At 54.6% G+C, this 14,225-nt stretch overlaps 8 protein-coding genes across 8 annotated transcripts; 4 read left to right on the top strand and 4 right to left on the bottom strand.

The window, feature by feature from the left end:
* Positions 1-1,521: 1,521 nt before the first annotated feature.
* Positions 1,522-1,863, top strand: KRP23_9151 (uncharacterized protein; the record flags this gene model as incomplete). The annotated part of the gene is made up of 1 exon (XM_067894679.1): positions 1,522-1,863. One exon carries the CDS (start codon positions 1,522-1,524, stop codon positions 1,861-1,863), a length of 342 nt encoding a protein of 113 aa, XP_067742328.1.
* Positions 1,864-5,088: 3,225 nt separating this feature from the next.
* On the top strand, positions 5,089-7,518 carry KRP23_9150 (DEAD-box ATP-dependent RNA helicase 21; the record flags this gene model as incomplete). The annotated part of the gene is made up of 2 exons (XM_067894678.1): positions 5,089-5,238; positions 5,341-7,518. The coding sequence occupies 2 exons, from the start codon at positions 5,089-5,091 to the stop codon at positions 7,516-7,518; spliced, it is 2,328 nt and encodes a 775-aa protein (XP_067742327.1).
* A 168-nt stretch (positions 7,519-7,686) lies between these two features.
* KRP23_9149 (uncharacterized protein) lies at positions 7,687-8,662 on the bottom strand (the record flags this gene model as incomplete). The annotated part of the gene is made up of 2 exons (XM_067894677.1): positions 7,687-7,987; positions 8,052-8,662. The coding sequence occupies 2 exons, from the start codon at positions 8,660-8,662 to the stop codon at positions 7,687-7,689; spliced, it is 912 nt and encodes a 303-aa protein (XP_067742326.1).
* Positions 8,663-9,244: 582 nt separating this feature from the next.
* Positions 9,245-9,934, bottom strand: KRP23_9148 (uncharacterized protein; the record flags this gene model as incomplete). Its single annotated transcript, XM_067894676.1, has 1 exon — positions 9,245-9,934. One exon carries the CDS (start codon positions 9,932-9,934, stop codon positions 9,245-9,247), a length of 690 nt encoding a protein of 229 aa, XP_067742325.1.
* Positions 9,935-10,185: 251 nt separating this feature from the next.
* On the bottom strand, positions 10,186-10,563 carry KRP23_9147 (uncharacterized protein; the record flags this gene model as incomplete). The annotated part of the gene is made up of 1 exon (XM_067894675.1): positions 10,186-10,563. One exon carries the CDS (start codon positions 10,561-10,563, stop codon positions 10,186-10,188), a length of 378 nt encoding a protein of 125 aa, XP_067742324.1.
* A 540-nt stretch (positions 10,564-11,103) lies between these two features.
* Positions 11,104-11,981, bottom strand: KRP23_9146 (uncharacterized protein; the record flags this gene model as incomplete). Its single annotated transcript, XM_067894674.1, has 3 exons — positions 11,104-11,529; positions 11,605-11,806; positions 11,869-11,981. The coding sequence occupies 3 exons, from the start codon at positions 11,979-11,981 to the stop codon at positions 11,104-11,106; spliced, it is 741 nt and encodes a 246-aa protein (XP_067742323.1).
* Positions 11,982-12,215: 234 nt separating this feature from the next.
* On the top strand, positions 12,216-13,298 carry KRP23_9145 (6-phosphogluconolactonase; the record flags this gene model as incomplete). The annotated part of the gene is made up of 1 exon (XM_067894672.1): positions 12,216-13,298. One exon carries the CDS (start codon positions 12,216-12,218, stop codon positions 13,296-13,298), a length of 1,083 nt encoding a protein of 360 aa, XP_067742322.1.
* A 105-nt stretch (positions 13,299-13,403) lies between these two features.
* On the top strand, positions 13,404-14,147 carry KRP23_9144 (Carbonyl reductase family member 4; the record flags this gene model as incomplete). Its single annotated transcript, XM_067894671.1, has 1 exon — positions 13,404-14,147. One exon carries the CDS (start codon positions 13,404-13,406, stop codon positions 14,145-14,147), a length of 744 nt encoding a protein of 247 aa, XP_067742321.1.
* Between the last annotated feature and the right edge of the window lie 78 nt (positions 14,148-14,225).

Below are 14,225 nucleotides of genomic sequence, written 5' to 3'. Positions count from 1 at the left end.
TTACATCTAGTGCCGCTATGTAGGGAATCTGTTCGTTTTAACCTTTGTAGTCACCTTGTGTACCCGACGATTGGGCGGGTTACGTTCTTTCAGCGCTCACGCGAAGACGGTCAGTGGTGATCGAGGCGGGAGTGGAGCTGGGCAGCTCCTTCCAGGGATAGGGGGTTCGACGGTCGCATGGGATACGACACGCGGTCGTCTGTGTTCTTCCGATCGGGGTGTTTTGGGGACGGCTTGGGGGGGGGGGGGGGGTCTTTGGATGTGTCATTTCCGTGCTTGCCGCCTCCTCTGGCGGGGTCTTCTCGGGAGGAGTAAGTTGTTACGCGCCTGACCAAGCGATCCAGGTGCTTTCGCGTAGTTACCGCGACAAGGAGAGTCCTTGATCGATGGAGGGGGGGCATACTTTCCAATCCGGATCTGTGAACTTCACTCGTGTGTTGCAAGGGACATCTTTCTCTGTTCTGTATCTTAACTTCCAAGCTTCCCTTTTACCTCCTGGCTTCCTTGCGTATCTCCCAAAGTACCTTGTGCTGGCTCTACATGTCTACATGTAATACCTGTGTCATTACGGCCGTACCTCAAAACTGGGACTTCACCAATCTGGATCGTAATTGTGTGTCGAGATGATTGAACCACTCACCACGGGAGATCGGTGGCGACCTGGATCGCCAACGTACCCGAGTGATATTTTCCGAGCTGATCCGAGCTGCAACACTTGACCGAGAGTGCACCCCATTGTTGGCACGGTTCGATACCTTGGACTGGCTCGACGATAAACCTAACCCGAGTCAGGCTGATCGAGGCACTTCCTCTCACTGCCGTTCCACGCTCGTCTTCCTTCGCGACGCCCCTTCCATCAGTCACTTCACCGCAAGTGCGCTTGCAGAGCTCTCCGCAGTGAAGGCCGCTGCTATGTTTCGGGGTTCGTGTGCTACTAATAGTTATATAATAGTTACAGATGGCACAAGGTTGCGGTCAAGGGCTGAAGAATGTCGCCGCCAAGGCACCCAACAAAACACTTCGTGTCCTGCGAATCTACGAAGTCTCAGTACGTTCTATATCCTGGGCTAAAATTACGGTACTTTTGTACAATGATGCATGTGTGTGCTCTGTTTACTAACCGTAGCGATGCATGCTGGTTTTCTGCGTAATGTTGTGTCTATTTAGTTTACTCGAATGCATTAACCTAAAACGCCAGACTAGATGGATCTGCGATCTGCGTTACAATGAAGTGCATCGTGTTGATGATTGAGAAGTTTATGTATTTCCCCGTTTTTGTGAAAGTCATGCAGGATGTCCTATTATTATGTTTTTTACAAATCAGACGATTTACCGCGTTGATAAGAGGCACAACTCTCGACTTGCTATGTATAAACGGGAGCGTACTTATTTTTAGATGTCAGTCCTCAGATTTGAAGTTCGTTTTATTAGTGGCCTCTCCAACCGATTTATAATTAACTACCTCAAAATGCCCATGTTTGGCTGGGCATTCTGAGCGCTCACAACTTATTTAAACGCACCATGGAGGAAACGCTTGCTAGAGTCGAAGTAAGAATTGGTGAATTTGGAAAGACAAGCAGGACTATTGTCCCTGTTGAAGATGCAGAGTTCGAGTTTGACGAGGAGCACGACATCTTTGAGAAGGTCTACTCCCTAGCTAAAGCGAAGATGATCTCGGCTCTGAATAGCTACTCTACGAAGACGACTCGTGCTGACATGAAACTCTATATGAAACCAAGCCAACACACAAAGCAGGCGCAGCTAGTGGCTGTTACGGCCAAAACGTGGCACGATGTACTGGGTCAAGCCAATAGAAACTACAAGAAAAAGAAGTCGTTCGCTGGCCCGTTCGTCATGCATTAGTGGATGTATAGTGCTTAGGAAGTTCGTCAAGGCATCCGACGGCCAACTCCAGCCCGTATTTCCGAAGCTGCAGAAGCCGTCAACTCGTACCTGGTCGAGCGTCCAGACATACAGGTAGGCGATATCGCACACCCACATTGGGCCGTCAGTCAAGCTCTGCAGTCGGATGACACTAGCGAAACCCTCCCCGACAGCGCCACATTCCGCCAAATGCAGCATCTGATAGAGAGGAAGATCGAAACGAAAATGTCTTCCGCACCCTAACCGTGCAGCTAAATGGGTCGAGGGATATGCAGCTGAGCGTACATGTGCAGGAGCTCCGAGCTGCATTTGGGCTGCCAAACTACAGTCTAATTGCTGATGGTTTATTCTCCAATTTCCATCCTCCTCGTGAACCTGCTCCCAACGTGGATGACATAGACCATTTGACTGACTAAAGAGAGGATTTTTCATTACCAAAACACTACCAAATATATTTTTTCTCGATTCGCTCCATATTTTGCCCTCCCACCCACTCCTCCCTTTCCACCTCCCCGGGGCTACTGCTCCAAGTCGGCGGCGAAGACTTATTCCTAAATGCCTGAATCACCATATTCACAGTGGCGGAACAAATTTACGCCAACGTCCTAGCATTTAATACAAGCAGGCATCGCCACCTATAGCACCTTCTCGGGGTACAGAGCAAAAGCAAGGTTGGCATGCCTCGCAAGCCAGCGCTTGAGCTGCCCGAACATGACCTCAATCGGGTTGAATTGAGGACAATACGGCGGTATAAAAAAAAAAGCACCTAACTGAGTGGGCAGCTTGTTCGAACCCGGGGTACATGTGAATGCATGCGTTATCCAACTCGATGATGGACCTGGGTAGGGGCACGGGTTCAGTCGCGGAAGCACACACTCCTCGAAAGCCTAATGAAACTCAAGGCGATCGAAAGTACCACGTGTCGTACAAAACCACTGATATAACCATGATTGACTCTCTTCCATCTCGCGCGACCGGGACACGGAATTTCGCTCTCTCCCCACATTTTGCCCACGCGTACCGCCACATGCAGTCGAGCCTATTCTTCGAGATCTCATCCAGGAACAAAAGTTGCTCAGGGTACAGCGCATTCTGGCCATGAACGCCTCAATTTATCGAGGGACTGATTCACGAGCACGCCGCTCGATCATGTTCCTGCTCAGGACCCAGGTCGAACCTGAGAAGTCGCAAAATGCTAGATGCCGAAAGCCCCGTCCTCCCTCCGCCGAATCGGGAACGCAGTTCCAACTGTCATCCCTCTACGTAAAGCACGGGTACTCTCTGACGTACCTTTCGACAAAAGCTACAAAATCGGGGTCGTGGGCCTTCTTCTTTCCGCGCATGTCCGACATGACAGTCTGGACCGCGGTCAGGTGCCTTGTGCCGCTCCATATCGACTTTGTTGAGTGGTGCTACTCCGCTTAGAGGGCGGCCAGAAGAAGTTCCTGGCTGCCCGACAAAAGAGGTGATAGAAATGTTAAATCATTAATCCCAATTGTTTTTAAATACCGTCTGGAGGCAGGTTTTGAACAGCACAACCGCTCTTCTCTTCATTAACGACCGCTTCTTTTGGAAATGGCGGCTCCTGTGACATTTCCGCCCGACAAATTCAGCAAGGGAACGTTTCAAGTGGACCAATCCGACCTTCAGGCAGCTCGGGAACTCGAGCTTCATCGTGAAGATGTTCAAGTGCATGTAGAAGATTCTGCGCGTCCTGATGTCAGATTTGCCTACGATCGTCAAGCTAACATCGCAGCCGAAGAGTTGTCATCTCAAAAGGCAGTACGCGCGGCATACGAGGAGTTCTCCATCGAGTGCAGGTTCCAGATATTCGTGAAGCAGAGCAGTGTCGAGCCAAACACCTCCGGGAATGCTAAATACCAGTACAAGAAACTAAATGGCGTGCAATTTTTCGATGCTGAGGCGCCTATTGACAAGCTGCAGTGTCCGTTTTTGTCAACGTCTTTGGAGCAGAGGGGAAATGCAAGATTACAAAGCTATTATTAGGGGGCGCTTTCTCGCCCAGGCACAATACGACTCAAGAAATCGAGAGGCTGACTCTACTGGTCATGAAGGAAGATGCTACCATCGCACAACCGCTCCATTGACACTCTGACAGGGAAATCAATCAAGAAGTTTCTGGTTTCCAAGGGATTTCACCTGGGGAGGAGTGCTATATCCAGAATGCGCCAGGATATTGACGATAGGCTTCACGGAGATCTTGTTGAAAGCTACCAAAAGTTAAGCCTCTAACTCACTACTTAAAACAATACACTTTTTCGATTCTAGTTGGTGCCTTTACTAACCAAATATAGGGAATTTGATCCGATAATACCGTAGTGACGTATTCAAGAGCCATGTTTTTCGAAGAATAACATGAATCGATGTAACGCTCGACAATCCGAGTGAGATATGCCATGGCACGGAGAAGGGTCTCGACAGAAATCGGATCCAAATTCGAGTACCTAATGGACACAAAAATTAGTCCAACAGTACAAATTATACTTAAATACAGACAAGAAAAGCTTACCGCCGCGCAACTCGGTTCTCGCAGAAGTGGAGTGGGAAATTGTCGTTGTCGTCACGGCATGGACGGGAGAAGAACCCAGATATCTGGGCAGGTGTGAAGGTAACGTGGCGACAGCGCGGGGCGTGGACTATGGTAACTTGGGGGTCTGGGATTGCTCAAATTGAAGAGTGAGCGTGTCACCAGTTGCTGTGGTGATAGTTGGTAAAATGGGAACTGATTGAATTGAAAGCAGTTAAAGCGAGCGGAGTTGTCTTCTACTTGTGTTACTGGTTGGCATACACCAGCATTTGCCAGCAGCCATAAGCTCTTTGAGCTGCTATGGCAGGGTTGTCTTATCAATTTGCTGCGCGCGTCACAGAGCGCGATTTACTATTTTTCACATTTCAAAAACACATTACCTTTCAAAATCACGCTATAAACTCTGACGGGCACTTCAGGTTTTTGTTAATTTAACCCATACTAAAACCGAGTCATTTCAGCAGTCATGGTGGACCAGCGCAAGCGGCGGCGGTCTCGCTCTCGTTCTCGCTCTGCGAGCAAGCGTCTGGCCGTCGAGTTGGACGATCAGCAGCGCAAGGAGGCGGAACGGGTGGCCGCCATCGCGCGTCGCGCCGAGGAACGCGCCGCCGAGCGTGAGAAGGCGAAGAAACATGAAGCAGAACCGAAACCAAAAGATGCAGCGGCCTGCAGGCACCCGGAAGCTACCGCTGAAGATCGGAGAGGCCTCCTCGGTCGCAGAGGAGGCCCCTGCCAAGCCGACGTTTCGCTCCAAGGCCCAGAGACAAAAGGACGCGCTCGAGCGACTCGAGAAGAAGCGGGAGGAGGTGAGATCTCTAAAATCTTTATTTCGTTCATGCTGAGCGGGACATCTGACAAGGTTCATTGTAAGTTTTACTGGAATTCTAATAATGTTGTTATGTTGGTAGATGGACAAGCAGCGGACGGAGGCGGAGGACGCCCGACGTCAGTTTCTGCAACGTCAACGGAGTGAGAGAGGCCGAGAGCGAGAACGGGAACGGGGCTCGAGGTCTAATGGAGACCGATCGCGTCGTGATGACAGAGCTGCGGGTAGTAGAGACAGGAGTGATGCACGACGTGGAGCTGCTGGATCTTCTTCGAAGGAAGCCGTGAAGTCGCCGCTGCTGGATCCGAACGAGACCAAGGCGCTGCAGGCGCTGAAGGACCAGTACTTGGGCAAGACGGTGAAGAAGAAGAAAATGGTCAAGGCGAGCGAAAAATTCTCCAAGATCTTCCAGTTTGACTGGGAAGCGTCGGAGGATACGAGCGCAGATCTGAATCCCTTGTATGCGCACCGGATGGACGTGAATCTGCTCTATGGGCGAGGGTATCGTGCTGGCGTGGATATGCGTGAGCAACGCAAGAAGAACTCGTTCTTGGAGGAACTGAGTCATAAAAGACAGAAGGAGCAGCAACTTGCGGATGAAACGGACGGCAGCTTGACGAGTGAACAGATCGCCGTTAGACAGCAGGAGCGTGAGCGTGCGCTGCGCAGTATGCAGGCTCGCGAGCGGGACCGCATGCGGGAGATGGCTTCACGCGAGGCCAAGACCATGGGTACGCACTGGTCGGACAAGTCCGTAGATGAGATGAAGGAGAGAGACTGGCGTATCTTCCGCGAAGACTTCGACATCACGCTTAAGGGTGGGCGTGCTCCTCACCCGCTGCGCAAATGGGACGAAGCTGGCAAGATGCTTCCCGATGCCGTGTTCACGGCCATCAAAGAAATGGGCTTCGAGCGACCATCGCCTATTCAGATGCAGGCTATTCCCATTGGTTTGCAGAAGCGCGATATCATCGGTATCGCTGAGACCGGTTCAGGTAAGACAGCGGCATTCGTGATCCCCATCATTGCGTACATTTACTCGCTGCCGCCCATGATGGTCGCTCGGACGGGAGAGCAAGGTCCTCTGGCTCTGGTCATGGCGCCAACTCGTGAGCTGGCACTACAAATTGAGCAGGAAGCCATCAAGCTTTGCAAGTACACGAGTGTGGGGCTGCCTGAAAAGCTCAACCCCATCAAAACTCTATCAGTTGTTGGTGGTCAGAGCATTGAAGATCAGGGTTTCCGCCTTCGTGAGGGTGTAGATATTATCATCGGTACGCCTGGTCGGCTCATGGACTGTCTAGAAAGCCACTACCTGGTGCTGAACCAATGCAATTACGTGGTGCTGGATGAGGCCGATCGCATGATTGATATGGGTTTTGAGCCTCAAGTCGTAGCCGTGCTGGAGAATATGGGATCGCTGCTGAAGTCGGAGAACGAGGAGGAGATGGAGCAGCAACTCACGCTAGCTAATGGAGCTCAGCCTGGCGGGGATCAATCGACGGAGCTGCAGCACCGCCTTCGTGTTACTACCATGTTTAGCGCTACAATGCCTGTGGAGGTTGAGCGGCTGGCAAAAACGTTCTTGCGGCACCCATCCATTGTTAAGATTGGCGATGAAGACTCTGGCAAGAACAAGCGTATTGACCAGCGCGTCATGTTCATGAACTCGGGCAAGAAGCGTTCGAAGCTGGCAGAGGTGCTCCGCGACATCCTGAGTGCGCAGTCGGTACCGATGCCGCGGTCACGCAAGGAGAAGGTTGTCGATGGTGCCAAGATCATCGTGTTCGTCAACATCAAGAAGGAATGTGACTCCGTGGCCAAGTTCGTTTCAAACGAAGGTTTCCGCTCCACAATCCTTCACGGTGGTAAGACGCAGGACCAGCGCGAGGAAAGCCTCAAGATGTTCCGTGAAGGCTACTGCGATATCCTGGTTGCGACAGACGTTGCTGGTCGTGGTCTGGACATCCCGGACGTGACCCACGTGGTGAACTTCGACCTGCCGCTAAAGATCCAGAACTACTCGCACCGTATCGGTCGTACGGGTCGTGCCGGCAAGGACGGTGTGGCTATCTCGTTCCTTACCGACGACGACGAAGAAATCATGTACGACCTCAAGCAGTACCTCGTATCGACAGAGATGCCGGTGCCGAACGAGCTTGCCAATCATCCGTCCGCGAAGGCTGCTCCTGGCGCTCGTGACGAGAAGGGCAACGTCATCGCACGATCCAAGCGCGACACTGTCATCTTCGCCAAGTAAGGCCGTGCCATACACCGAAGGGAAGAGAGGCTTGATCAAGACGTTCTGTTTCCGCTTTATCTGGTGTTACCCTGTTTTCGTGTCTCGACGTCAGCCAAAAAGGCACCTTATCGAGAGCGCACCCTCTTTATATATACTAGTCGGTGGGGGTGGCTGGCCTGGCAAGGCTTAGCTGATCTCTATGGACACGCCGAGGTGGTGCGAGTCGCTATCGTAGTGCCGCAAGTCCATCTGCGCCGACACGCGGGTCTTGAGGTTCTTGTTCGTGCGCCACTCGAAGGCTCCGACCAAGATGCCGTCCGACCCGACCGAGCTGGACAGCGCCTCCGTCTCGCTCAGCTCGTACTTGCCCAGCAGCCGCAACGACCGCTTGTCTTTCCTCCTGTCGAACACGAACCGCGAGCTCACCATCAACTCGGGCGATAGGGTCTGCGTCAGGTCCAGGCGCAGCATCCTCCCGCCGTCATTCCTACAAGCAACAATAACACCTCAATACCTCCATCCCAACCTCACTACTAACCCTGTCAACCTACACTTGCAGCAGCGCCAGCAGGTCTTCGTGCGTATAACTCGTGGCCACATTGAGCGTCGTGAACCTGCCCAGTCGGTCGCTATGGTCCAGTCCCACGTCGTATGCGCCGATGACCCCGAGGGCCACGTCGCCCATCCTTCCCCCCAGCGTGGCCTGCAGCGTCGGCCCATTGACTGCATCGATCTTGGCGCCTGCGAACAGGCTCTGCGTCCTGTAGTCGGCTCCGATTCGCGCGAACGAGGCTGGCGCCTTCTCTGTGGCCGACTCCTGCGCCTCCAGCGTGAAGCGCAGGCTCTCGCTGGCCTGCAGATGCGCCTGCAGAGACAGGTGGCGCGACGAGCTCACGCGCAGACTGGACGTGATGACGGAGTTCAATTGGCTCTCGCACACCAGCGCCGACTCGACGCTGCGCTTGACGGCAGCCTTGAAGAAGGACGCGACCACGTCCGTTTGCAGGCCGATGGCCAGGCCGCTGGGCGTCAGTGTGTTGATCTCTAGCGCATGGCGCGAGTGCGTGCTGGGCTCCAGCGGCTCCTTCAGGCGCGTGTGCTCACGCAGGAAGTCCTCGTACAGGTTACTACTGAGCCCCGCGGTGGCGCGTCGGGCAGCCATGATGGGAATTTGTGGGGGCCTCGGCGGCTTGGCGTGGACCACGTTGTAGCGCTTCGTCGAATTCGACGATAATATTATAATATTAACGCTATGATATTTTCCGCCCCAATACAATTTTTCTGTCATCCTTGCCAATTTAGTCGATAGTTGGCGAAGTATGTCGCACTCCAATTTCAAGTTCAGAACGCACAATACTTGTGCTCGAGGATCGTCGCCCTCGAGATCGATATGGTGACTGCCGAGACTGAGGCCATTCTGGTTGCGTTTCACGAAGTAATGTAAGCAAAAACTATTAATACTATCTAGGTAGTACACTCTGATTTGTCTTTATAAATACTACTAAGATAAAAGGTGTGGTGTTGGCTATTGCCGTAAAAAGCGCATTGACTGTTGCTTGCTGTTCAGCTCTGTGAGTGGGGTGGAGATGTTGATGCTGTGTCTTCCGGGTTCGTACCGAGATCGTCAATGCCCTCCCACGGTTCCCTGCCTTTTGCTTCTTCGTCGTCCTGAGCATCGTCTTCGTTGTTGTCAGGCGTCGTTTTGCTCGCAACTTCATACTCGCTCTCTCCGGCGGGCTGGTTCTCATGAAGTGTAGTCCGAGTTGTTTTCCTTTCCAGCACTAGATTCCTCCTCGGAACCATTGTCATGCTCACTGGTAGAGACTGTGGCCTCGCCAGACTCGTTTTGATGCCCACTGTCTCTCTTCTCTTCTTCTTCTGACTCGTCCTGCAAATCAATGACATCCGCTTTGGCAGGTGCAGTCAGAGATCGACTTGTCAAACGAGCTTGCAGCACTCTTCTCGCAGCAGCAGCAGCGACGTGGTCACCTGCCGACGCATACCTCGTTCCTGCCACTGCTGGATGACCTGCCCGCGGGGCCAAGGTTCTTGTAGGGTCTGGCTCGACCCAAGTGGGCTTGGGTGGCGCAGGAACTCGAGCTTGACCGCGTAGCCGGGCAACAGCTGCCGTATTCAAAGTGAATGGACGCACGTTCAGGGTAGTCTCCACAAGCTTGTAGAAGTTCACCGCTCGGTTAAACTCCTCAGGCTCCATTTCCATCATCCGTTGACTGATCCGCTTGCCAATCTCCTGCGCTGTCACGTACTTCTGCCACGACCCTGGAGGTGCTATCCCGCTGCGGCGTTCATAATCTGATCCCTGCTCTAGCTCAGCCTCCCTTGCTACATCTCCTGTCGAGCTGACATTCTGTAAAGGATCTCCAAAGAAGTACTTTGCTTTAGCTAGCACCCAGCGCGGCTCAATATGCTCCATCGGGATCACGCAGCTACAGCGCACGATTCGGCGAATATAAAAAACGTGCCGACACGGTAAGTGATGATTCACCATGAAAGCACACGAGCACCTGCCACCCTCGATCAGCCTCCACGCAAAACTCTTTTGACGGTTCGTCGCAGAAAATGTCGTTTGGCGCCACAGCCGAGACAAAGAATGAGCCACGTGATGGCTCGCAGAACTGGTATGCCCCTCGTGATATGGCAAAGCGATACTGCGGAAATATCAAGCTACTCGCCGCGGGGCTCACCTGTGGCGGACAGTAGCCGCATCTCAGCGTCGTACTCGTCCTTATTGCTGCCAGTTCCATTGTGAGCTGCAGCATTGCTCAACTTATTCGCTTCGTGGTTCAGGTCACGGATAAACGCACGCTCCACCACAGCTTGATAATAGCGGATTGCAGCTACGGTCTCGTCCAGTGCCATCTTATCGTTGACTGCGGCGAAAATCTCTTTCCATGTCGGAGTAAACTGGTCGTCGTTCTCTGAAACGCTGAAGGTTGTCACGCCCTCGCGAGCAAATGTAGCCCAGCGATCACGGCACGAATCCCATTTCTCGAGGAAGTAGCGGAAGAAGGGGTGTTGCTTTGAGCCCAGGACTTCCGCCATGGCCGCAATATTCGCACCGTACACCAACGAAGTGGGAGCGTAGACTAGTATCTGAGCGATGCCTGTGAGGCGGTCTCTGTGCCACGAAGTCAGATCTTTTCCGTGCTCAGCAATGGCCTGGTGAAGCGCACGCACTACGTGAAACTGCGAGTACAATACGCGGGCTGCAGGAAAGCTAGCACGCAGCTCCTCTAGCGCAAGCGAATCGCCGTGCGGAAGAATGAGCGCGCGAATTCGAGGATGTCGAGCATTGTGGGCCTTGAACTGATTGAGCGCAGCACGCAGCGTTTCAGGCCGGTCGTTTTCCACAATAGCGTGCTGCACGTACTGCCAGTTGCCGAGCGTGTCGTGTGCCATTAGCGAGAAAACTTGGTAGCTCGAGTCTGGCGAATCCTCCTTTAGGGAAGGGATACGCAGCACTTCCGGAAAGGCCTCGAAGACCTTGCGCATGTGCTTCGTCTGAAGCGTAATGCTCGACAATACCTTCTGTATTTGGACAAGTGCCGCACACAATCACAACGATCAGTCAACCATTGCACTTCAATCCATCTCTGTGTAAGCATCCCAGACCTCGTCATCGACGAAGATTTTCGCCGCATTGCCGTCCTGCGCAGCAAATTCGTTCACATACGACGCCAGGCGCTCCTCCACAGACTGCAACTGCCTCTGCTGGTGAGAGCGTGCAAGATCCACGCGCTCAAGAAAGCTCCTCACATCCGCCATCGTAGGCACATGCTCCGTCGTCGTATATCTTGCTGCAGAAGCATCCGGGGCCTCGTCAGGCCTCGGATACTTCCTAGGACGCCCCACTCGTCGTCGCTTCGCAGCATCAGTCTCTGCTGAACCTGAAGCGGCCGCTTCTGTCTGTTCTACATTGGCTCCCAGTGGGTGGTTGTGCACGAGATACATCTTGGTTACGCGGATGCGGTACGAGCTGTCGTCGCATAGCTGCAGCGTCGCGTTCACCTGACAAAATACACAAACCACGCCCTTAATCATACACTCTTCACTATGTACTGCTCTTCTGCAGCGTGTTCCTACCCTGGCTTGGCACTCGGATGGCTGCACGCCGTTCCACCGCGCGTTCGCCTTGGCCGCGTCCCCTCGGAGCTTGTGGGAGCACTGCAGCGTCCTCGAGTAGTCTAAGAAGCTCTCTGGCAGCAACGGCGATGGCAGCGGGCGACCAGAAACGGCGATGGAGGCCAAAACCTGATTGCGCGTCTTGACGGACGTGGCACTACGCCTGCTGAAGGACTTTTGGGGAAAACTTAGAAGGCGGAGGTGGGAGAAGATGCAGCGAAGTACCTTACCTGTCCCGTGCGCTGCTGGTATTCCTCCATGAAGGAGAAGAAGTCGTCCCACGTGGTGAAGGCGTGGCGCTCCATGGTCGGGGCCTCGTACGCTCCAGACGGGGCCATCTCTATTGAAAAATATATAGCACTGCTGTATGTCAATATGTATGCTGTGCCAATATGTGTACTAGTGTGTAATATACGTGAATTTGAGTACGAGCATCGGTGACGGTAGCCATAATTGCAATCGACACTTTGATCCAAAAATCATCAAAAGTGCGTGGATCCTGTCTTGCATCTTTACGGGCTCACTTCGAGATCTGCCTGCTTCCCCGCCTAGTTCTCTCTCTGCTGCCACAGATGCCGACCCTCTACGTGGGCACGTACACGCGTAAAGAAGGCCACGTGGACGGCCACGCCAAGGGCATCCACTCTTACTCGTTCGACGAGGCCAGCGGCGCGCTGCAGCTGCTGAAAATCACCGAGGGTGCGGGTATCAACCCTTCCTACGTCTGCGGCTCGAGCTCGACGCTCTACGCCGTGAACGAGAGCAACGATCCATCCACGCTGCATCCTGGACAGGAGACGGGCTTCGTGTCCGCCTACAGGATGGAGCAAGGCGGCGCACTGACGCAGATCAGTCGCCACGAGTCTGGCGGGAGCTACTCGTGCCACGTGGCGCTCAGCCCCAACGGAGACTTCGTGTCCGTCGCCAACTACGGCGGTGGCAGCCTCTCCATCTTCCCGGTCAATGCCGACGGCTCGCTGGCTGCTGCTTCCGACTGCCACCGCTTTGAAGGAGCGAGTCTGGTGATCCCGGACCGCCAGGAGGCGTCGCACATCCACAGCACGGCGTGGACCCCCACGGGCCTCGTCGCCGCCGACTTGGGCACGGACCGTGTGGTACAGTACAAACTGGACGCGACCGCTAAGAAGCTGGTGGACGAAGAGTTCATCACGCGTCCTCCCGGCTCGGGGCCGCGCCACTTTGCGCTCTCCCCGGAGCTTGGCGTCGGCTATGTCATCAACGAGCTTGACAACACCGTAGGCGTGTACCCGCTGAACGCCGAGACGGGCAAGCTCGGCCAGGACGCGCTGCAGAACATCTCGACGCTGCCGAAGGACTACGCGGGCCCCGCCGCGCTGGCGTCCGACATCCACCTCTCGACCAACAACAAGTTCGTGTACGCGTCCACGCGCTTCTGCCACAGCATCGCGTGCTACAAGATCCTGCCGGACACGCGGCTGGAGCTCGTGGAGATCATCCCCACGCGCGGGGACACGCCGCGCGACATCCTCATCTACCAGGACTTTGTGCTGGCGGTCAACCAGGACACGAGCAGCATCGACGTGTTCCGTGCCGACGCCGAGACCGGCAAACTCACGTACTCGGGCCACTCCGTCGAGTGTCCGTCGCCGTCGTCCATGTTCATTGCGCCGTAACTCGCCCTAGAGAAGGCATCGTGTAGCATCGCTAAGCCTCCTCAATACATGTAGACCTCCATTCGCCGCACTTAGACGAGGCCCAATCCTTCATAGACAGACGCGATGGCTGGTGTGGCGCTCGTGACCGGAGGCAGTCGCGGCATCGGCTTCGCTGTGGCTCAGCAGCTCCATCGTCGTGGCTGGCAGGTCGCCATCACGTCTCGCGACTTGGGGCGGGCTCAGGACGCCGCGCAGCAGATCGCTGCGGACGTCCTGCCGTTGGCGTACAGCTGTCCGAGACGTGGCGAAGGAGACGCCGCCGCCGACGCCGCGCACTTGGTATCTCAAGTGTCCAAGGAACTCGGAGCTGGTCCGTCGGCTCTCGTCAACGCTGCGGGCATCTCCCGGGACAGTTTGCTGCTGAGACTCAAAGGTGCTGAGCTGGACGAGCTGCTGCTTACGAACCTCGTGGGGCCTGTGCACATGTGCAAGGCGGTGGCCAAGGGGATGATGCAGCGTCGCCAGGGCAGCATCGTCAACATTGGCAGCGCCGTGGGGGCGGCAGGCAACGTGGGGCAGGTCGCCTACAGCGCGTCCAAGGCGGGACTTGTGGGCGTCACCAAGACGCTGGCCAAGGAGTTTGGCAACCGCAACATCCGCGTGAACCTCGTCGAGCCAGGCTTCATCTCCACAGACATGACGGGTGCGATGGCTGAGGCTGCACGTGAGCGGGCCTTGGGCAACATCTCGTTGGCTCGATTCGGACGGGCGGACGAGGTCGCGCAGCTTGTAGCGTTCCTAGCGAGCGACGACGCGTCCTACATCACAGGGCAGTGCATCCGCATCGACGGTGGGCTGGTCATTTAACGTGCGGAGACGCTGGATTGCTGGATACAACTGTAAGCTGGAAGGGTCTGCTCTTGTCTGTATCCGCTGCCATCGATG

This window comes from Phytophthora ramorum (assembly GCF_020800215.1).
Source record: "Phytophthora ramorum isolate Pr-102 chromosome Unknown Phyram_PR-102_s0008, whole genome shotgun sequence".
NCBI classification, from domain to species: Eukaryota; Oomycota; class Peronosporomycetes; order Peronosporales; family Peronosporaceae; genus Phytophthora; species Phytophthora ramorum.
This window is presented reverse-complemented; position numbering and strand designations above follow the sequence as displayed.